The 22,689-nt window shown below is 42.8% G+C and overlaps 1 protein-coding gene and 1 long non-coding RNA gene across 12 annotated transcripts in view; one reads left to right on the forward strand and one right to left on the reverse strand.

The window, feature by feature from the left end:
- CDH12 (cadherin 12) overlaps positions 1-22,689 on the forward strand; it is a 668,983-nt gene that overhangs the window by 642,291 nt on the left and 4,003 nt on the right. For 8 of the 11 annotated variants that reach the window (XR_014513371.1, XM_083449414.1, XM_083449413.1 and 5 more), the window contains 4 exons: positions 5,411-5,547; positions 13,247-13,368; positions 16,616-16,733; positions 19,777-20,028. Coding sequence is in view for 10 of the 11 variants with exons in the window: in XM_083449414.1 (XP_083305540.1) it covers positions 5,411-5,547; positions 13,247-13,368; positions 16,616-16,733; positions 19,777-20,028 (629 nt within the window). In the remaining variant the exon portion in view is untranslated. Of the gene's footprint in view, positions 1-5,410; positions 5,548-13,246; positions 13,369-13,481; positions 13,500-13,588; positions 15,372-16,615; positions 16,734-19,776; positions 20,029-22,689 lie in introns of those variants that run through there. The other 3 variants (XM_083449411.1, XM_083449410.1, XM_083449418.1) reach the window with 3 other exon arrangements.
- On the reverse strand, positions 1,432-16,066 carry LOC310681754. The gene is made up of 4 exons (XR_014513586.1): positions 16,000-16,066; positions 4,741-4,865; positions 3,650-3,696; positions 1,432-1,714 (listed from the first exon to the last, which is right to left on the reverse strand). It is a non-coding gene; the product is annotated as an uncharacterized lncRNA (long non-coding RNA).

The raw sequence follows: 22,689 nt of genomic DNA on the forward strand, positions 1-22,689 counted from the left end.
CTGTAGCAGTTGGTACTTGGGAATGCAAAAATAGAAATTAAAAAATGCTGAAATTGCAGAAATCCCCATAGATTTATGTTCCTAGTGAACAAGATACATTTTCCCATGTTATTTTGTATGAATAAATGAGATTGCATGGGCAAAGCAGCTGTTTTCATGGAACTCAATGTATACTCAGCTCATTCATTATTCAGGCATCATTCAGATGCCTGTATCATTCACTGGAAATCATGTCAAAACATCTGTGATGTTATTAAAACAGAGGACATGATTCTGTCTCCCCACCCCCACCCCACTTTCTGAGTCAAGCATCATTGCCCCCATAACCCAGCAGCCTGTGAAACATTAGAATCGAATAAGCATTTTCAAAGATCAACATTTCTTGATAAACCGTTTAGCTCATTATGAGAAATGAAAAGCCGACAATGGAAATGACAGGAGCATTTGTTAAGCAAATGCACAGCGCATCTTAGAAGGGCAAGGCGAGGAGCAATGAAATGTGTAGACAACAGTTAGGAAGTGCTTCTTAATCGGAATGCAGCGAATCTCTCTCTCTCCCCCCCTCCCACTTCTGTAGAGCTGTTTGGTAAAGCAGGAATATGAAATGTACTGCTATTTTGGAAGCATTAGCTGCTTTAGTTTTTCTCACTCCCTGCAGGACTATCCATGTAAATTAGTTTTGCATCCTGTCAAATCAATAATTGCTTTGCTCATTGGGCCCTCGCAGTAAAATGGTGTTTTTTCGGGTCAGCAGAACTGGTGACATATCTCTCGCCATTGCAAGCAGCAGGGAAAGAAAGCAAACAAATCGTCTCGTTTGGACTTGAGCATTCAAAAACTTGGTGTCTGCCTGAGTGATGAAAGAGTATTTTCATGTGCAGACCCGTGCACTTCTTAGCCTATGTAAATGGAAAAACACCCAACAATATGGGCCTAAGCCAGGCAGTGATGGCTATTGTCCATTGGGGCTGGTACAGCGGAAAGGAGGCCAACAGTAGGGGGAGCCAGAGCAAATGACAGGCAGAGGCAACTCATTCTAGTTTTGCCTCCATTCTCTTTTTTAAAAAAAAGTTTTTATTTGATTTTACAAATTCTTTCACACTGATGTTATTACAAATACAGTGGTACCTCAGGTTACATACGCTTCAGGTTACATATGCTTCAGGTTACACACTCCGCTAACCCAGAAATAGTGCTTCAGGTTAAGAACTTTGCTTCAGGATAAGAACAGAAATCGGGCTGTGGCGGCACGGCAGCAGCAAGAGGCCCCATTAGCTAAAGTAGTGCTTCAGGTTAAGAACAGTTTCAGGTTAAGTACAGACCTCCGGAACGAATTAAGTACTAAACCTGAAGTACCACTGTATCAGAATTGCACAAGGTTGTTCTGAATTCCGAAACTTCCCCCTCCCCTTTGTGGATTATTTGAATAACTTTTTTAACTGCATATTGTAAGTCCATCTATTTTACCATCCTCCATTATATCCAAAGTGTACGTGTCATTGCAATGGTTACTTAAAGCCTGCCAAATATTTCAAGTGGTCTTTCAAGTACAATATATATTTGCCGGATTGTTTGTTGAAGTTTTGATCCTCCTGATTTCTGATTTTCCCAGTTAATCTGGCCATCTCTGCATAGTCCAATAGTTTCACCTGCCAGTCCGCCCTATTAGGTATATTGCCATCTTTCCAGCTGTGGGCAAGAAGCATCCTTGCAGCTGTTGTAGCGTACATAAACAGTCTTTTCAGTTCCTTCGGTATCTCTGCATCTACAATTCCTAACCAAAAGGCTTCTGGTTTTTTAACAAGGGTTATTTTAAACATTTTGGGGGGGGGAGAGAGAAATGTAGTTTTGTCTGCATTCTCTGCCCTGCTGAATTCTGCAAGGGGCAGCACCGAGACTAAGCAGAAGTAAAGGTGAAGGGACCCCTGACGATTAGGTCCAGTCGTGACTGACTCTGGGGTTGCGGTACTCATCTCGCTTTATTGGCCGAGGGAGCCGGCATACAGCTTCCGGGTCATGTGGCCAGCATGACTAAGCCGCTTCTGGCAAACCAGAGCAGCGCACGGAAACGCCATTTACCTTCCTGCAGGAGCGGTACCTATTTATCTACTTGCACTTTGACGTGCTTTCAAACTGCTAGGTTGGCAGGAGCAGGGACAGAGCAACGGGAGCTCATCCTGTCATGGGGATTCAAACCGCCGACCTTCTGATCAGCAAGTCCTAGGCTCTGTGGTTTAACCCACAGCGCCACCCACGTCCCTAAGCAGAAGTACTACACCCTAAACTGGTTGTAAGTAAGAAAGCAGGCAGGTGGGGAGCAGCTGAAGGCCAAATGTGGTTGGTGGGGCAAGACTCCAATTGCTCAAAGAGGTCAGCTGCTACTAACATCGGCTGAAATGTTGCAAGTTCCTCTGTCGCCTCAGTGACAAATTACTCTTCAAGCATAGGCTCCCCAATGACAACTGTTGTGAAATTAGCACAATCCTTTGGGAAGTTCTCCTGCATGTCTCTCATTAAAGTGCCACAAAAGAACACAGTAGTGGCATGTTGTCAAACAGAGCACGGATCAAGTTTTGTTTTCCCAGCAGGTTGGGAGGTGGTTAGAATTTTAACATAAGCATACATAAAGCAAAAGGCAGCTCTTTGTATATATGCATGTATTTCTCAGGTTTTCTTCAACTAAAGGTACAATTGAGCATTGAAAGAAAACCAATTGGGCACCGGAACCGCATGGTTCCAGATGGTAAACTGTCACTTTATGTTAGACCATTGGTAATAATAATAATAATAATAATAATAATAATAATAATAATTTATTATTTGTACCCCACCCATTTGGCTGGGTTTCCCCAGCCATTCTGGGCGGCTTCCACAGAGACCAAAAATACACTAAAATGTCACACATTAAAAACTTCCCTGAACAGGGCTGCCTTAAGGTGAATGTCAGGTAGTTGTTTATCTCTTTGACATTTGAAGGGAGGGCGTTCCACAGGGCGGGCGCCACTACCGAGAAGGCCCTCGTGTCTGGTTCCCTGTAACCTCACCTCTCGCAATGAGGGAACCGCCAGAAGGCTCTCGGTGCTGGATCTCAGTGTCTGGGCTGAACAATGGGGGTGGAGACGCTCCTTCAGGTATACAGGACCTGTTTGGTAGGCAAACTAAGGCCTGGGTCTGGATCCGGCTCAATCGCCTTCTAAATCCAGCCTGCAGACGATCCAAGAATCAGTGTGTTTTTACATGAGTAGAATGTGTTCTTTAACTTAAAATGCATCTCTGGGTTATTTGTGGGGCATAGGAATTTGTTCATCCCCCCCCCCCCCAAAAAAATATAGTCCTGTCCCCCACAAGGTCTGAGGGACAATGGACTGGCCCCCTGCTGAAAAAGTTTGCTGACCCCTGTCAGTTAGACTGTGTATGGAAGGTCAAACTATTCAAGAAATGTTTCCCCTAGCACCCAAGTTTCGTGAAAAAGGAAGGCATGAAAGGATTTAAATGGGCCACAATAACCATGTTGGATTATTTGCTAGCCCACCCTTCAATAATCCATATAATAGCAATTCATAGAGCTGGACTTGCAGATCCTCTGTCAGAGCAAACATGAGTGTTAACAGCATGAGTAATGTTAATCCATCACCAAATAGGTACTCACAGTTTGTTATGGCTCTCTCTGCGGCATCTGCTGTTATTTTTGCCTAGCTGAAGATAGTGGAAGGGTGAAATAGAATTCGTATTAAATTACAGTTAACATTCCACATTCTGTATTTGTAAAGCAAAACATAATCCACAATCCTATTTGCTTTGGAGGTGCCAACTCAGTTCCCATCCACTTGCTAGAGCCAATTTGTATTTAATATATTTTTTTTCATGATTTTGGACAGTTGCGTAAGCCACCGTTTGAGAAATGAGATGCTGAAGACAATACAGGAACTGAGAAATGATTTGTTTTTGGATCTGAGATGATTAACTCTGAAACATTTCCAGAAACCTTTTCTTACTTGGGATATTGGGAAATTGTGGCACTTTTGTGGAGCTCATATTTTTTATAAGCTAAACCGGAGTAATGTTGAAGCACAATGGATCATTGTGCCCAAGCCCACAAAACAAAACAAAAATCCAGATTTTGACTGCAACTGTGTGTCTTACCTTTGTGTGAGATCAGTTCTGTAATACTTAATCTCTCTTTGATGATCTCCCACATTCCACGAGACTAGTAGGAGACAATTGACTTACCCAAGCCATCCAATAACAACAATTTATACCCCACCCATCTGACTGGGTTTCCCCAGCCACCTAGGGCAGCTTCTAGGAAAATACTAAAAATAAGAAAATGTTGGACATTGAAAAGTTCCCTAAACATCCTTCAGATGTTTTCTAAAAGTTTTGTAATTCTTTATCTCCCTGACATCTGATGGGAGATAAGCTTTCTCATATCCTCTCTAATAAGTTAAAACTGAACCACCTCCTGAAATTTCAACACAGTAGTTTGTTTTCGAAAGAGCACAACCTATGACAACCTCTAAGGTTCTCAATGTTATAGAACTTGAGAGATAGATTTGTATGTCTGGCTTTTCAGGAGTTTTTCTATTTATTTATCTGCAGCATTTTATCCCGCCTCTCTATAAAATGCAGTTTACAATCAACAGCATAAATCAGTGTAGCTTTAATCTATAAAATAATAATAAAACAGCAATAAACAATGAAAGTACATGGTGAAGCATGCTTACTGTGGTGGGAAATCACCATTGGTTCATTGCCTCGCGGAGTCAATAAACAAGGCAAAACTTCAAGCTTTATTCCTGGCCAAGAATTGTGTCAGTCCAACCTCACAGTTCAGGCAGAAGACACCAAACATACCCATCTATAAGCTTTCATAAATAGGTAACAAGATACAAATGTAACTATTCACACATGACACAGTTTTCTATATGACACTCGTTTACAGGTTGCACTCTTTCTTTTCACTTTATGGCAACTTTGCTATACTGTGATCATTGTTTTTCCACAACATTTCTAAGTTACTATGAATATAGCCAGCAAAACAGCAAATTGGATTTATGAAGAGCATTAACAAATATACATTAAAAAGGTTTGTTCTAAACTTTGATGGTCTTGGGGGTGGGCAGTGGGGAAGCGAAGAAGGCATGCACTCCAAAACACAAATTTGAATGACCAAAATACAGTCAAATATTATTATACAGTATATTTTCGGTTAACTGTTTTCTCAAGTCCATCTTTCTTTATTCCTTTATTTAGCCTTCCAACTTGGCATTGAAGCAGTCATTGCTTCTTCATTATAAATCAGGGAAACCAGAGTAGCAAAATTGATTATACCTCACCAATTGCTGTTATGATAGCTAAGCATTGCTATTTCCTTCTTGTTTTTCTTTCTCTCCCCAAAATACATCTGCAGGTACTTCATAGACTGGAAGAATGATGTGGACAGCTACTTTACTATAGATGAAATGGAAGGAACTATTGCCACAAATGAATTGCTGGACAGAGAGACCACTGCACAGTACAATTTTTCCATAATTGCCAGTAAAGTTAGTAAGTATGGCAGGAAAAGACTCATCCAATATTCTCTTTCCTACATAGTTTGTTCATTTTAGGTCACATTTGGCCCATTTGGGCATGGGAAGGTAAATATATATATTTATTTCATGCAGTTCATGCAGTAATAATTTTGTGTCTCTGCTGTGTGTCAGTGTTTCAGTGTTTCAGCCTTCCAACTCCATACTTCTATGATTCTATGAAATGACTTCCTAAGAGTCGTTATAGGATTTATAGTTATTGATTGGGCACTCTGGGCATGCTTTCGCAAAACTAATTGATCACAATTGTGGTTGTTGTTCAGGCGTTTAGTCGTGTCCGACTCTTCGTGACCCCATGGACCAGAGCACGCCAGGCACTTCTGCCTTCCACTGCCCCCCACAGTTTGGTCAAACTCATGCTGGTAGCTTCGAGAACACTATCCAACCATCTCGTCCTATGTCTTTCCCTTCTCCTTGTGCCCTCCATCTTTCCCAACATCAGGGTCTTTTCCAGGGAGTCTTCTCTTCTTATGAGGTGGCCAAAGTATTGGAGCCTCAGCTTCACAATCTGTACTTCCAATGAGCACTCAGGGTTGATTTCCTTCAGAATGGATAGGTTTGATCTTCTTGCAGTCCATGGGACTCTCAAGAGTCTCCTCCAGCACCAGAATTCAAAAGCATCAATTCTTCGGCGATCAGCCTTCTTTATGGTCTAGCTCTCACTTCCATACATCACTACTGGGAAAACCATAGTTTTACTATACGGACCTTTGTTGGCAAGGTGATGTCTCTACTTTTAAGATGCTGTCTAGGTTTGTCATTGCTTTTCTCCCAAGAAGCAGGCGTCTTCTAATTTTGTGACTGCTGTCACCATCTGCAGTGATCATGGAGCCCAAGAAAGTAAAATCTCTCACTGCCTCCATTTCTTCCCCTTCTATTTGCCAGGGGTTGATGGGACCAGTGGCCATGATCTTCGTTTTTTTGATGTTGAGCTTCAGACCATATTTTGCGCTCTCCTCTTTCACCCTCATTAAAAGGTTCTTTAATTCCTCCTCACTTTCTGCCATCAAGGATGTGTCATCTGCATATCTGAGGTTGTTGATATTTCTTCCGGCAATCTTAATTCCGGCTAGGGATCACAATTAGATGTAGCTAAAAGCAGTGGAATGGAACCTAGTCATGACTTGGTCAGTCAGTCAATGGGACTTTGTTACAACAAGCTTGTGCTGGACCTCTCAATACTGTAAACATATTTAATTATATGAAAATCTTGCTAGTTCAAGAACTTCAGTGGATGTCCTGCTTTAATTATCCCAGTGGTCCAGAACATTTGTTCCTGAAACTATATCTCATGTTCTCTCTTCCTGCTCTGCTTTCTTCTTCATCAGATAGTCAATAATGCAGAATTACATGATTCCCCCTCCCCTCTCTGACCTTTTATTGTGGTCTTGATGTTGTACCTGATGAGTAAGTTGTGTGTGTTTAAAAAATAAATAGTGATCTTCAAATATCTGAAGGGTTATCACATTGAAGATGGATCATACCTGTTTGCTCCTGCTCCAAAGGTCAGAACTGAAAACAGTGGGTAGAAATGACAGCAAAGGAGATTTCAGCTAAATATTTGGAGAAACCTCCTAAAAGTATGAAGGGACGCGGGTGGCACTGTGGGTTAAACCACAGAGCCTAGGACTTGCTGATCAGAAGGTCAGCATTTCGAATCCCCGCGACAGGGTGAGCTCCCGTTGCTTGGTCCCAGCTCCTGCCAACCTAGCAGTTTGAAAGCACGTCAAAGTGCAAGTAGATAAATAGGTACCGCTCCGGTGGGAAGGTAAACGGCATTTCCGTGCACTGCTCTGGTTCGCCAGAAGCAGCTTAGTCATGCTGGCCACATGACCCGGAAGCTCTACGCCGGCTCCCTCGGCCAATAAAGAGAGATGAGGGCCGCAACCTCAGAGTTGTCCGCGACTGGACCTAATGGTCAGGGGTCCCTTTACCTTTACCTTTACCTTTACCTAACAGTATGAGCCATTTGATAGTTGAGGAGTGGGCTCCCTCCTTCAATGGAGGTCTTTAGGCAAAGGCTGTAGTTGTGTCCTGCACAGCAGATCCTGTCCTGAGCATGATCAAATAAATGACCTTCTGAGTTTCTCCGTTATTTCCCATCATGGCCTGTTACGTCAATTTGAAGACTTATCTCCAAATATGGAAAAATGTCAAGATTGCCCTCCCATTTGTAGTTATAAATAAAGCCCGCCATCTGGACTCCCGTCAACTCTCAGAAACTGCAAATGAAATTGGACTTTGCCACTTTCCATGGAGACTCAGATGAAGGTCAAGAGCAGGTGTCTACAGGATCAGCTGTGCCTGTCTCATCCCCAGAGCACTCTTGACAGTTGTTTCCTGAAAAGCATCTGTGGCTCTTTGAGATGGAGCATTATTTAGAACCAATGGTGATGCAAGGCTGATGCTTATCTCGCTGCTCTCTCAAAGCAAATAATCTTTACTAGGAGTGATTTGAAATTCTGTCGAGTCTCAAGAGATCAAGTTGGCTTTTTGCTACCAGAATAGATGCTGTGCAGCTTACGCTGATAAAGACAATGATGGGGAATATGTAAGAGAAATGAAGTGACAGATGAATGATTAGTTTTTCTTAGCAAGGCTGGCTTTGGGCCATATAATACCAGATCAGAACACTCTGTCTAAAAAAGCCAAACTATAAAATAGTTTCCAGGGTTGGAAATTCTGTTTTGTTCTTTTTACGAAGTTCTTCCATTCAAAGCTATATATATATTTTCTGTCATGACCTGGGTTTAGTTCTCTTGGAGGTGGTGAACCTGTGTCAAAATCTCCACCCTGTAGCATGCTGAATGTCAAAGAGGCATAATCTAGCTGAGCCTTCTACCTGGCATGCCAAATTTCTGTGCTAGGGGATTTATTATTACAGTGGTACCTCAGGTTAAGTACTTAATTCGTTCCGGAGGTCCGTTCTTAACCTGAAACTGTTCTTAACCTGAAGCACCACTATAGCTAATGGGGCCTCCTGCTGCCGCTGTGCCGCCGGAGCACGATTTCTGTTCTCATCCTGAAGCATAGTTCTTAACCTGAGGTACTATTTCTGGGTTAGCGGAGTCTGTAACCTGAAGCGTATGTAACCTGAAGCGTATGTAAGGTGAGGTACCACTGTATTATTATTATTATTATTATTATTATTATTATTATTATTATTTATTTGTACAGAGGAGGAAAGGCCTAGCACATAGGCGTTATCCTTAACAATGAGGATGTTGTTACAACAATGTTGTTATCCTCAACAACAAACCTCAACTTTCCCTTTGTGGGAAAGTGTAGATGCCCCTAGTCATCTGCACAATCTCATGACCCAGAAAAGTGCTGGTTTGTTTGGGCCTATGTATATGTAGTTGCACATAGGGTTGGATTACAACTGTTAGTAATAAATACCGTAGCTCCCAGCTAAATCAGTGAGATTTAACTTGGGCTACAAACCTAAATGCGTCCATACAGAAGTAAGTCCCATGGAATAAAATGGGGCTTCCTCCCAGGAAAGTGAGGTTAGAATTGCAGTCTTAGTCATGGCTAACTTTTCACATTGATGTCTATGGCGCTCAGCATAAATTAATAATGCAGAGTCTTCTTCAGTAAAAGAATAAAAGCTTTACTGAGTTAAAGTAAACTTGTTTGCAAATACAGTGGCACCTTGGGTTAAGAACTTAATTCGTTCTGGAGGTCCGTTCTTAACCTGAAACTGTTCTTAACCTGAAGCACCACTTTAGCTAATGGGGCCTCCCGCTGCCGCCGTGCCGCTGCTGCACGATTTCTGTTCTCCTCCTGAAGCAAAGTTCTTAACCCGAGGTAGTATTTTTGGGTTAGCGGAGTCTGTAACCTGAAGTGTCTGTAACCTGAGGTACCACTGTAACAGCATAGTGAACAGAACATTAAACTAGCTTCAGAGCATACACAGAGTTACTGAGTCACACAGAGTCTCCATTGAGCACAAGCTTCACAGGGCAAGGCTCCACACACAGTTGCTGACTGATACTGACACACTGAGTGAGACACTGAGTTTGACTTCAAGCAGATACAATACTTATACAGAGAATGAGTCATCCTCATGATGAGTCACAGTGACTCAGCATGCTAAACGGTTCTGCAGCTTTTCAGCATTTCACAACATTTCTAGACTCCTTTACTGCTTCCGCTCTCAAATACCTTTGTCACATGACAGTCCATGGGACATAAACTCAGATAATTTGCAGCAGCATCCTAACTTCCCCTGGCCAACAGGACTTTATGGAGTGACAGGACCACCAATGCAGCCATAGCAGGGAGGGCAGAAGATGAGGCAGGATGATCGGGTCTCAGTGCCATCACTGAGCAGTGAGGCCAGCAGTGAGGCCTGCTTGGGATTCAGTGAATCCCATGATGGCAGCCCTACTCCTTCTTGCCTTCAGAATGTCCCCCATTTCAGGACCTTTCCACTGGCTCCTGCCCACCCACACATTTGAAAGGCAGAAGGGGGAGGTTCAAGTGCTGTAATCCTTGTGTCACTCAGGCAGGAGGCTGGCATAGCTGTGAGATCTGGGCAGAAAGATGCCTTGGCTCATCTCACACACCCTTCAGTATAAGAGGCATTTTATTTTTTATAATAATATTTATTAGAAGTTTTATAGTTACAGAAAGAAAGAATGAGATGAAAGCAATAAAAAATTTAACAAACAATACATCAAAAATAAAAAGGAAAACAAAAAAAATACATCAAAACAACAAGAAAAACAAAAACATTTAAAAACACATCCAATTTCCATATCTTTACCTTTCATTTACTTGTTTCCTCGACCTCCTCACACCTCCCTTCTTTGTATTCTAGTTCAATTAGCTAATTCAGCAAATCCTTTCCCTCTTTCTCAATTTTTTGTTCTATAATTTATCTTAACACAATCTAACTTAAAATTTTCCACTTTACCCCATTAACAATCAGTTTTTGCTTAATTCTTTATAACATTTCTACTAAAACCATATAACTTCATTCCAGCATTCTTCTAACATTCATTAATTTTGCAGTATTTCTGTAAATATACAATCTTCTTCCACCGACTCTTCTCCCTGGTCTCGGATTCTGCCAGTCATTTCCGCCATTTCCATGTAGTCCATCAGCTTCATCTGCCATTCTTCCTGGGTGGGTAGATCTTGTGTCTTCCAATACTTTGCGATGAGTATTCTTGCTGCTGTTGTGGCGTACATAAAGAAAATTCTATCCTTTTTTGGCACCAATTGGCCGACCATGCCCAGGAGAAAGGCCTCTGGTTTCTTCAAGAAGATATATTTAAATACCTTTTTCATTTCATTATATATCATCTCCCAGAAGGTCTTAATCCTTGGGCACATCCACCAAAAGTGAAAGAAAGTACCTTCAGTCTCATTACATTTCCAACATTTGTTATCGGGCAAATGATAGATTTTTGCCAGCTTGACTGGTGTTATGTACCACCTGTAAATCATTTTCATTAAATTCTCCTTTAAGGCATTGCATGCCGTAAGCTTCATACCTGTGGTCCATAACTGTTCCCAGTCAGCCATCATAATGTTATGCCCAACATCTTGTGCCCATTTAATCATAGCAGATTTCACCGTTTCATCTTGAGTATTCCATTTCAGCAGCAAGTTATACATTCTTGACAAATTCTTAACTTTGGGTTCCTACAATTCTGTTTCTAATTTTGATTTTTCCACCTGGAACAGTATAAGAGGCATGTGGATTGCCCTGCTATGTTTGGATTAACCTATAGATTCCAGGTGATGTGGAATTAATGCAAAGGGAAATGGGGATTTACGTGCAAGAGAGCACATTTGTAACTACAGTGGTACCTCGGGTTAAGAACTTTACCTCAAGATGAGAACAGAAATTGTGCGGTGGCAGCAGAAGGCCGCATTAGCTAAAGTGGTACCTCAGGTTAAGAACAGTTTCAGCTTAAGAATGGACCTCCGGAACGAATTAAATTTGTAACCAGAGGTACAGTGGTGCCTCGCAAGACGAGAAGAATCCGTTCCGTGAGTCTCTTCGTCTTGCGTTTTTTTCGTCTTGCGAAGCAAGCGGATTAGCGGATTAGCGCTATTAGCGGTTTAGCGGCTTTTAGTGGCTATTAAAGGCTTAAGGGATTAGCGGATTAGCTGCTAAAAGGCTATAAACAGCTTAGTGCCTTAGAAAAAGGGGGTGGGGGTGAAAAAAAACCCCCAGGAATCGCAAGACATTTTCGTCTTGCGAAGCAAGCCCATAGAGAAATTCGTCCTGCGAAGCACCTCCAAAATGGAAAACCCTTTCGTCTAGCGGGTTTTCCGTCTTGCGAGCCATTCGTCTTGCGGGGCACCACTGTACTACTGTATTGTATTGTAACTAAGTATTCTAACACTTTTCCCACATTCTACTTTAAAAAATATATAAAAAATATTAGTATTTTCCACACAACGACAACAACACAAAAGACATCAAAAAATAACAATACACAACACACAAAAATCAACATTCAAAAACTAAAGCAAGCAACAACAACAACAACGAAAACATATCCGTATCTCACAAGTTAATATTATAAACACTAAAACAACAAGACATTGACTTCCACCAATCCCACAGCACCTCTCTTATCTCTCATTGTGTCTTCCTGTCTTCCTGTTTTCTTTATCATCTCTATCCTAACATCTAGATATAAATCCTTCTTTCATATCCTTTCACTTCACAACGTTATTCCAGACTCAGCCAGATTTCTGTCCTCGAACCTTGACTTTTGAGGTATTCATTTAGGCACTCCCATTCTTTTTTTACTTCACTTTTCGTTTTTGTCTTATTATGTCTGTCAATTTGGCTAATTCTAAGTATTCTGAGAGCTTACATAGCCACTCTCCCCTATTGGATAACTGATTCCCTTTCCAGTACTTAGCCACCAGGATTCTTGCTGCAGACGTCTTATATTCTTGCATATAAGAAAAATTTAGTTTTGTCTTTTGGAATATCATCATTTAAAATTCCTAAAAGGAATGCCTCTGGCCTTTTACTATATGATATTCTTAATATTTTCTTTATTTCTTCGTGGATCATGCTCCAAAATTTCGCAATTTCGGGGCATGTCCACCACATATGGTAGAAGGTTCCTTTTTGTATCTTGCATCTCCAGCACTTATTATTATATGTTTTATTCATTTTTGCAAGCCTTTCTGGTGCCAGGTACCACTTGTGATGTATTTTCATATAGTTCCCTCTTATTAGGTAACATGCTGTAAAATTTATATTTTTTGTCCATAGTCTTTCCCATTCATTATATTCAATTGGGTGGCCCAGATCTTGTTCCCATTTTTTAATAGTGTCTCCTTTTCCCTCCTTTTGTACTTTCCCATTTTGTAACAGTTTATATTTTCCTCCCTACATTCTACTTATGGCACTGCGAGTATCAGCCCATAGAGGGGAAGTGCTAATGTTTCTATATAAGCAGGCTTAAATTCTATAGCTTGGTCCTCTGCCCCAACTTCATATGTCTGTTAGGTGCAACCCCTCTTGAGTGAGCAATTTGCCGGACCAATATGAAAGGCCACGTTAAGATATATCTGTAATTATGCCTTTCACTGCCTTATGTGAATATATAATGTTGCTTTAGATGTTGTAAGTATTCCATACCTAATTTCTTTTTATTTATTTTTCTTAATAGGCAATCCACTATTAACCAGCAAGGTCAACGTCATCATAAATGTCCTAGATGTCAATGAATTTCCTCCTGAAATTGCAGTGCCCTATGAGTCCTATGTGTGTGAAAATGCAAGGCCGGGACAGGTATCTCTCTCCTTTTTAATGTTACCTGTGGATGTAGTCATGAGGAATGATTGTAATCATGTGCAGTGGTTAACCACCAACAAAAGCAACTTAACGATAACTACTGGTCTTGTACCTTTTGAGTATTTGAGGTATTTTATTTACTTATATATTGAATGCATTTCTAAAGAGAGAGGGCTGCACTGAAAACAACTCAGAATAAAAATAATACTTATCTGAGCAATGCTTACAACAACCCTGAAAAGTGAGCCAGTATTCTCCTATCCCCGTGTTGTATATTGGGAGCTAAAACTGGGGAAACAGTCTCTGCCAAAAGCTACATAGCAAGTTTGTGGCTGGGATGCTATTTCAACCAGGAACTTTCAGTTTTTAGTGAATCCCATTAGTCACAGTCTTAAAACTGCATTTATTGGATCAGGCAGACATACCCTGCGACCCACCAAGCCAAGCACAGACCACAAAGTACGTTGTGGCCTATTAAAGGCTTGAAAACCCACCTCTTATAGCTCCCTGCCTGGGACTGCCAGAAACAGAGGTGTATGTTCAGCACCTGGCAGACTTCAATGTATGGACAGCAGGCTGAATAGACAGCAGGCTGAATAGTCATTCAGGCTTGTATTTGATAACTGCCTTTCTTGTACGGTGGACACCTTAAAAGATAGTGTATCGACTGTTCTGCAAATTAACTGTGACTCTCCAAAAGATGTATTCAGCCACCATATATAGCTGGCCCCCAGGGATCCACTGAAGTTAGGCAGTATAATCACAAGTTCCCCTTGCCTGGGAACAAAACTCATAAAAGACAGCAATTTCCTTGCTAGGATGAGCAAAACGTTAGCAGACTGAAAAATAAAATATACGGCCGGTGTAAATTCTGCTGACCCTGCTTCTCATTCCCACCCCCATCGGTCATTAAGTTTTCCCAAACCCTACTTTTCTTGAGGTGCTGCTCAATGGTAATAAACATAAGAATATCTGCACTGTTATATTCTACCATATATAGTCCTGTTTATAAGCCTTGCAGAATCAAATGGAGAGTTCCAAGACTCCGGGCACTTTAAAAAAACAAAAAAAAAAAAACCCACCATCATTCAACACTATTGCCCAGAGGAGATGGGATTTGCAGCCTCAACAATTCTGTTACTTGAATTACTACACCTATGGAGCAAAAAAAAAAAAAACATTTCCTCAATCTCCTCAGTATAGATAGTAACTGGTTTAAATAACTGCCCATGGCAACTGCTTAAAGAGCCCCTTCCACAGTGTTTGCTTCTGTGTGGCATGTAATAAATGCATAGAAGTGCTACTGAAATTGTCTGAAATGATCAAAGTGTCAGCAGTTGTAGGAGAATGCTTGCAACCATCCGCATATGAGCTGGTCTAAGTGCAGGGATAAGGAGGAGATTGGTGTCATGTGGCAGAGTGTGCTAACTTGGTAGGCTGTAGGCCTTGCAGCTTAGCCTTCACTCAAGGCTGATGGCAGAGGTTGAAGTGAATGGAGGATGGTCAAACTTTGCCATGGATGGATGGATGGATAGATAGATAAAATCTATCTATCTATATCTATGATGATTTGCAATGTCCAGACTCAAAACTGAGAACATATCTAAAATCTCATATTTATTCACTTTGTTCCTTATAGAGAGCACAGGTTTCTCCCAATTAACATTTAGGGATTTCTTGTGCATTTCATTTCAGACAGATCACAATAACATAGCAGCATCCTGTGAAGTTTCTCTCAGCAGCTATTCTCCCCACACACACTGAAAGAGAAGCAGAAAGCAGTTAAAAATGACAGTTGCTTGAGTAACAGTCACAACAGAATGGAATGCCTCTCTCATATGACTCACAGTCAGCCAATCACATGAGAGAGCTATTGCCAAAGAACTCCATGCAATTTAACATAAGCAAACATTCCCATTTCAGGACATTAAACCATTATCCTTAACAGTGCTAACATCATGCCCCCTGTCTATTTTACCTTCAGGGATTACCTCCCTTTGGTGATTTCTGCCCACAGGAAAAGACCGTCTCAGATTACTGTCAGGGCAAACAATTGCACTTTTTCTTCTATTTTTGTTTGCACAATTTCTTTCCCACCCTTTATCATAAATGACCTCAGGGTGGGTAACAACAATTTAAAATACAGTCGTACCTTGGTTCTCAAACTTAATCCATTCCTGGAGTCCGCTTGACTCCTGAAACTGTTCAAAAACCAAGGCACGAGTTCTGATTGGCTGCAGGAGCTTCCTGCAGTTAAGCGGAAGCCGCATTGGATGTTTGGCTTCCAAAAAACGTTCGCAAACCGGAATACTTACTTCTGGGTTTGCAGCATTCGGGAGCCAAAACGCATGAGTACCAAGGCGTTTGAGAACCAAGGTACAACTGTACAAGCAATCAAGAAAGAACAATATCTTTCACATGCCGATAGTTTGCCATCCACTGAGGACAAAGGTGAAAACCTCTCAACCAAGGGCCAGCTGTGACTGAGAGTAAAATTCATTCCTAGTCATGTAAACCAGTGGCCACTTGATGCCTCAGTGGAAGACTCTCAAAACTGAGGGAGGGAGGGAGGGAGGGAGGGCTGGGAAATCCTACTATAAGGGAATGAATGATGCAATGGTGAGCAACCTTGATTTTTAAGAGGTCAGCTGCCATGCCCCTGAGGGGCCCAGTGAGATCCTGGGCTGGATTGGTCCCTCCCCTGGCCATAGCTGCCCAGCAAGTCGACCCCAACCTGGTTATGCACTGAACCATAAGGACATGAATATTCCAGAACACCTCAGCAACTGAACCAACTGACAGTCAAATAATAATAATAATAATAATAATAATAATAATAATAATAATAATAATAATTTTTATTTATACCCCGCCCTCCCCAGCCAAGGCCGGGCTCAGAGCGGCTTACAAGCAATAATAAAAACAAGATGAATGATTACAACTTAAAAACAAAAGTAAAATACAACATTAAAATAATGGAACATTAAAATATTAAAATGAAGTCAGAACTGTTGCAGAAAATAGCTACAGAGGTTTTGTACACTGCAGCCTATGTTAACTCTAAGCTTTACATTTTGAGTTTCTCTCTTTGGGGAGATATGTTAGTGAAACCCTTCTTTTTTCTGAAAACCTGTGTTTCAGTTTGGTGCATTATGTCCAAATTAATGTACTACAACATGCTAATCAAGACATTTTCTTTCACACAGAAATGTGTGCTGAAGTTTTTATTCCATTGTGGTTTTAGGTAATTCAGATTGTTGGTGCAGCAGACAAGGATTTGTCACCTGCTGGACAAAGATTCTCCTTTCGACTCTCTCCTGAGGTGTCTACAAAGCCAAATTTCACAGTCCACGATTTCAGAAGTAAGTTGCTGCTTTGATATGCAATTGTTTTCCAGGTATCACACAAGGGAGATGAGAACAGTGCTTTACAGCCAAAGGAGTGTTGGGGGTCTACTAGACAAAAAAGGTGGTGGAGTTCCATCAGCTTGAGCATCATGGTGAAAGACTCTAAAGCAAGGGAGAAAGGGGAAGAGAAAAATAGGTTTGGAGTAACTGAAGGATAACTGCTCAGAAATAGGCACCATCTGTACTATGCTTAGTAGCATAGTCTTAGCATAGGATGGCCCTAGTTGGCTGTGCGACATTTATTAGACATATCAAGAGCCACAGTGGACACAGAGGAAGATAGCTGAGTCCTGCAGAGTCCTGCATATTGATTCTTTATGTGATTTCATAATCTAAGGTATATTTAATCCTTAAAACTAATGTCATTTATTTCCTCAAAATTACTGGCACCTACCAGAAAGGTGCACACTTAATGACAACACTTCTTCACACAAAAGGGAATGTGGTCCATATTTTACCTGTGCATCTTGTGACATTATTGGCCAAATAATTCTCATCAACTATGTTTTTACAGATAGATGAATCCATCTTTTTCTACCAGCCATTGCCCCTTTCACACATTTTCACTCTGTTTGGTTCTGTATCTATCTGCATTTTAAAAAAAACTGCATGAAAATTTGCATTTTGATGTAAAAATATACATCTCTAATTGTATTCTCCCTGAAACTATGCATTTCTAACAGCTCAGGCTATTTCATATCAAAAGTCACAAAGCCCTGTTGGGCCTGCTACATCCTTGGTGATGTTGGATCTCTTAAACATTTGAATAGACGAACATACATAACTGGTGGGCTGTGCATGCCTTGCTGGGTTACAGCTTGTACAGGCTTACAAGAGAGCAGACACCACTGGATTCCATCTCATATCAGCCCCAGCAACCATGACCAATTGCCAGGGATTATGAGAGTTGGAGTCCAGCACCACCTAGAACACACCATGCTGGATACTCCTGCTATAGAGTACCAGAGTCTGCTGGACCCAACCCTTCAAAACGGCCACAGACATTAGCTTCCTGCCCTGCCCAGTTTGTTTCTGCTTCAAATCCATCAGAGAGACAGAATAGTGAGCTGAGCAAGATAAGGAAAAGCTGTTACCCACTATGTACTTTAGTGATGCTATAAATATAAAATGCTAGACATATATTCCACTTGGGGTTTCAATGGTGGTGCAAATCTGGCAATTATTTTGCACCGTGCCACCAATCAACCCTCAGATTATATCACATCTGTGAAGAATAAAGCTAGACTGTAGGGTGGTGAAAAGTACAGAGCTTGTCTCCCCTGCGTTCAGTCTGAATTGGACTCATACATTCTAGCCGAGTCCTTACCAACTTTGTGCCTACTAAAGAATTAGATGGTAGCTATGATAAGCTATATCAGAACTATTTTTCTAGAAAAAGGAGTTGTGGGAACTCATCACAAATGCCTCCCTCATTCTCTTGCAATGGCACCCATCTGTGAGATGGCGAAACCCAATTGAAAGGTGCCGGAACTGAGTTCCGTCTTAAAAAAAGGTCCTGAACTATACAATATGCATAACATGGCATGTGTGAGTCAGCCTGAAATCTTTTTCATGCAGGACTGCCTGTGGCCCTCCATGTGGTGCTGAACTACAACTCCTCACAACACCCAACCTTTTGCAATGCTAGATGAGGCTGATGGGAGTTGGAGTCCAAAAACATCTGGCGGGCAAAGGCTGCTGTAGCGTAACTGGGCTGCAAACTGCACAAGGCCTACTTATAATGTCATAACATCTACCCGCAGACTTTCCCCTAAAAGCAACACTTGTCTTCAGATACTCATCAACTGATGGCTCCACTGGGATCTGAGCCTATCTACAAGGAAACAGGATCTGTCAGTTCATCTCTCAATTCTTTTGCAGCAGCATTCAAAGAGGGAAGAAAAAACATCCAGTATAGAGAGACATGTAATGTTGTGGGAGATGCTGTGAACTAGCGAGTGTTGGAGAGATAATAAGGCAGGAGAGAGAGCACCGCAGGCAATCCCAATCAGACCTGCCAGCAAATTGGTTTCTAATCTCACTCCCTGCTTAATCCTTTTAATCTTTACATCAGTTTTCTCCCTCACTGGGTTTCTTTGATTCAGGGGAAAGGCGCGATAACCCAGTCCCTACCAGGGAAAGCAAGAAAAACACCACTCACAGAGGCCTGCATTCACCTTAATCAGAGATTACTGGCAAATGTTCTAATGGTATTGAGTGTCTAGTTTGATTTCTGGTGGGACTTTCCTTAATCATCTCTTCTGAGCAGGTGCTGTGTCAGGGAAGGTTGTCTACCTTTCTAAGGTGCCTCCAGTGGAAATTGGCAAAGCAAGAAAGCCACATTTCCCTTCCCACTGGAGAACTGAATGGCAATCACAGTCGTTGAAGGGCATCCAGGCAGACCTGAGGAAAAGCAAGAGATGTGGCAAAGATAGCTACCCCTAGGGTGGTTTTGGGGGTTTTTTGGTTGTTGTTTTTCATCTTTTTTGTGTGCTATGACAAGCCTGCTGTCAAACTGAGCCAGATTTATAGAAGAGTCACAGTAATTACCATTTGCCCAGGGAAGAGAGGAGAGGATTCCATTATCTGGCATCTCATTTGAATGTGATGCTTTGGGTAACGATGAAGCAAAGAAACTATACTGATTGTGGAACCTCAAATAGGCCATGTCTGAGTGTGAAAGCAGCAGATTGATTTCCCCTCCTCTCTCTCCCACAATGCCTAGAAATAGGGAATGCATATGATGGCACCCCATTGCAATTTCCCCCTACCCTCATTCAACCTTATTGACAGTGAAGAAGCTTACAACATGATTTCACACCATTTCCATTAGTTTACATTACTGGGGAAGGAAGGGAGAAATGGGGTACTCTTGCTTTCAGTGCACATGAGCTGCAATGTCAGGCATAAGTTTCTCATTGTTCTGCATTTTTTTCAAATCATGACACCAAGGAGAGCAAGAACCTTATCTGTAGTGTTCTTTTGTTTTCCCCTCCAGACAACACAGCTGGAATTGTGGCCAGGAGAAGTGGGTACAGCCGCCGGCAGCAAGAGTTATATTTCCTTCCAGTAGTGATAGAAGACAGCAGCTACCCCATACAAAGCAGTACAAACACGATGACAATCCGGGTTTGCAGATGTGACTCTGATGGCACCATCCTCTCATGCAATGTCGAGGCAATCTTCCTGCCAGTCGGACTCAGCACAGGAGCCTTGATTGCAATCCTGTTGTGCATTGTTATACTTCTAGGTTAGTACTCTTTTACAGAAAGAAGTTTCACTGGTACTACATTGTCTATTCCTCAGCTGTGTTATGAAATTCCCAAAAGGCAGTTCCTGTAAGCTGCTTTTAGGGGTGGGAGTTTTTGTGAGCACAGCCATGTAGCATTAGATGCCATGTACTGAATGGCACAAGAGGGCGGCCTCTCCGCCATGTTGGAGTTTAAATTTGCCATGGACACGCTTCCGTTGGCGCTGATTGGTTGGCGAGACCCGCTCCTTGAGCAGGGCCCTGCCCAGCGCCGACGGCATGGAGCGTGACAGTCTCTAGCCCTTGGCTGGGTCACACAGGACCCGGAGCCCGGCTGCAATGTCGCCTACCAAATAAGGTAAGCGGAATTTTTCAAAGGAGAGTTTGATGCATTCTCCAGATTTCACTGGATCCCCATAAATTCCCAGTTGTGTAGTTAAGGTTATTCTGTTTGGGAACCACTCTGGAATAAAGGGGGGGGGCAATGTACTAAATGTTGTATACAGTCATACCCTTGGTTGTTGAACTTAATCTGTTCCGGGAGTCCGTTCAACTCCCTAAACAGTTTGAAAACCAAGGCACGGCTTCCTATTGGCTACAGGAGCTTCCTGCACTCAATTGGAAGCTGTGTCAGACGTTCAGCTTCCGAAAAACGTTCGCAAACTCACTTCCGGGTTTGCGGTGTTCAGGAGCCAAAATGTCTGAGTACCAAGACATTCGACAACCAAGGTTTGACTGTATACCGTATTTTTCGCCCTATAAGACACACTTTTCCCCCTCCAAAAATGAAGGGGAAATGTGTGTGCGTCTTATGGGGCGAATGCAGGCTCCTTGGCTTCAGCGATAGCAACGCAAAGCCTCCAAAGCCTGTGCTCTGGAGGCTTTGCGTTGCTTCCGCTGAAGCCAGGAGAGTCTGCTCTTTGAGGATGGCGGTGGGGGAAAGCAGTGCCTCCTCCATTGCCAGCCCCAGAGGATGGGGGGCAGCGGGAAGGCGCACAACGCCTTCCCCCTACTCTCCAACCCTCCTGTGGGCTTTTGCGGGAGATAGGGGAATTCCCCCACCTCCCACAAAAGCTGCGCGCTCTTTAAAGGGGCTCTGCGGCTTCTGCTGGCTTTTCTAAGAGGTGGGGGAATTCCCCCACCTCGTAGAAAAGCCGTAGGAGCCGCACAGCCTTTAAAGAGTGCGCCGCTCTTGGGGGCTTTTCCCCAAGCAGGGAGAAGGGGCTGACTGGCCGTTTCAGTCCCTCTTCCCTCCTGGTTGAAAAGCCCGTAGGAGTCGTGCACGGCTCCTGTGGGCTTTTGCGGGAGGTGGGGGAATTCCGCCACCTCCCACAAAAGCAGGGATAAGATCTTAGGGTAGTGCACAGGCTGCGTGCAGCCTGTCCGCTTCTCCCAGAGCTGCGGGGGGGGGATCATATTTCTTTCCTTGATTTCCCCCCCTGAAAATAGGTGCGTCCTATGGGCCGGTGCGTCCAATAGGGCGAAAAATACGGTACTTAAACATGAGCATTGGCAATAGAAGTTGGCAATAATTACATGAAAATCATTTGCATGGCCTTCCACAACCTGGTGCCCTTCAGGTGACCAAAGTTTGGAGATGATGGGAGTGATAGTCCAACAGCACTCGGAAGACATCAGGATATATAGCATATATGATAGAGTACGTGATATATACTCTGCAGGATATTATCTTAGGATGTACATGCCCAGTTGTCTCAGACTCAGAGACATGAACCTCTTGATCTGAGACTTTCTGAATTCTTAAAAAGAGGACGGTATCTCTGGCTCGCCTTATGCTGGAGTGTCTTAGACTGATCAAGGTAATGGAGCCTAGAGGTACTGTGTTCAGCACCATTTTGAATTCTGAAATGGCCTGAAAATAAGACTTGGGGGGGGAGGCAGTTAGGTTCATTTGATAATTACACCCAGTTCATGCAATGTTTAAAGGTGTCCACCTAAATACCGTATTTTTCGCCCTATAGGACGCACTTTCCCCCCTCCAAAAATGAAGGGGAAATGTGTGTGCGTCCTATGGGGCGAATGCAGGCTTCAGGAAGCTATCCGCAAGTCTTGCAAACCCGGCGGGAGGTCCTGCGGGCTGCCAAGGCTTGCGGGCAGCAGCCTGCAGCCCAAAAGCTCGGGGGACAGCGGGGAGGCGCAGCGCCGCCACCCCGCTATTCCCCGACCTGATCTGGAGGCTGGCGGGGGGGGGGGAGAGAGAAGCAAGCTTGCTTCTCTCCCCCTCCCCCAGCCCCACAACCTCGGGGGACAGCGGGGCAAGCCGCTGCCCCACGGAGGCTAGAGAGGCTGTCCCTGAAGGCAGAAGAGGGAGACGGAGCGCTCCGTCTCCCTCTTCTAGCTAGGGTATGACTGCGCAAACCTGGGGGGGAAATAAAAAATTTTACTTGATTTCCCCCCCAAAAAATAGGTGCGTCCTATGGGCCGGTGTGTCCTATAGGGCGAAAAATACGGTAATCCTTTGCTTTGCTATAGAGACTGGTAAAAAATGTAGCATTGGAAGCAGCAAAGATAATTTGCATCTAGTAAGACCTCTATCTAAAGGCTATCTTATTAACCCCCATTTTACACAGGAAACTGCTTAAATTGGTTTCTTGAACAAAAGCCCAATAAGCTCTGAATGGGGAGCCAGAATATGCCTAC

The sequence above is a fragment of the Podarcis tiliguerta genome, assembly GCF_965153285.1.
Source record: "Podarcis tiliguerta genome assembly, chromosome: 7".
In the NCBI taxonomy this organism is placed as follows: domain Eukaryota; kingdom Metazoa; phylum Chordata; class Lepidosauria; order Squamata; family Lacertidae; genus Podarcis; species Podarcis tiliguerta.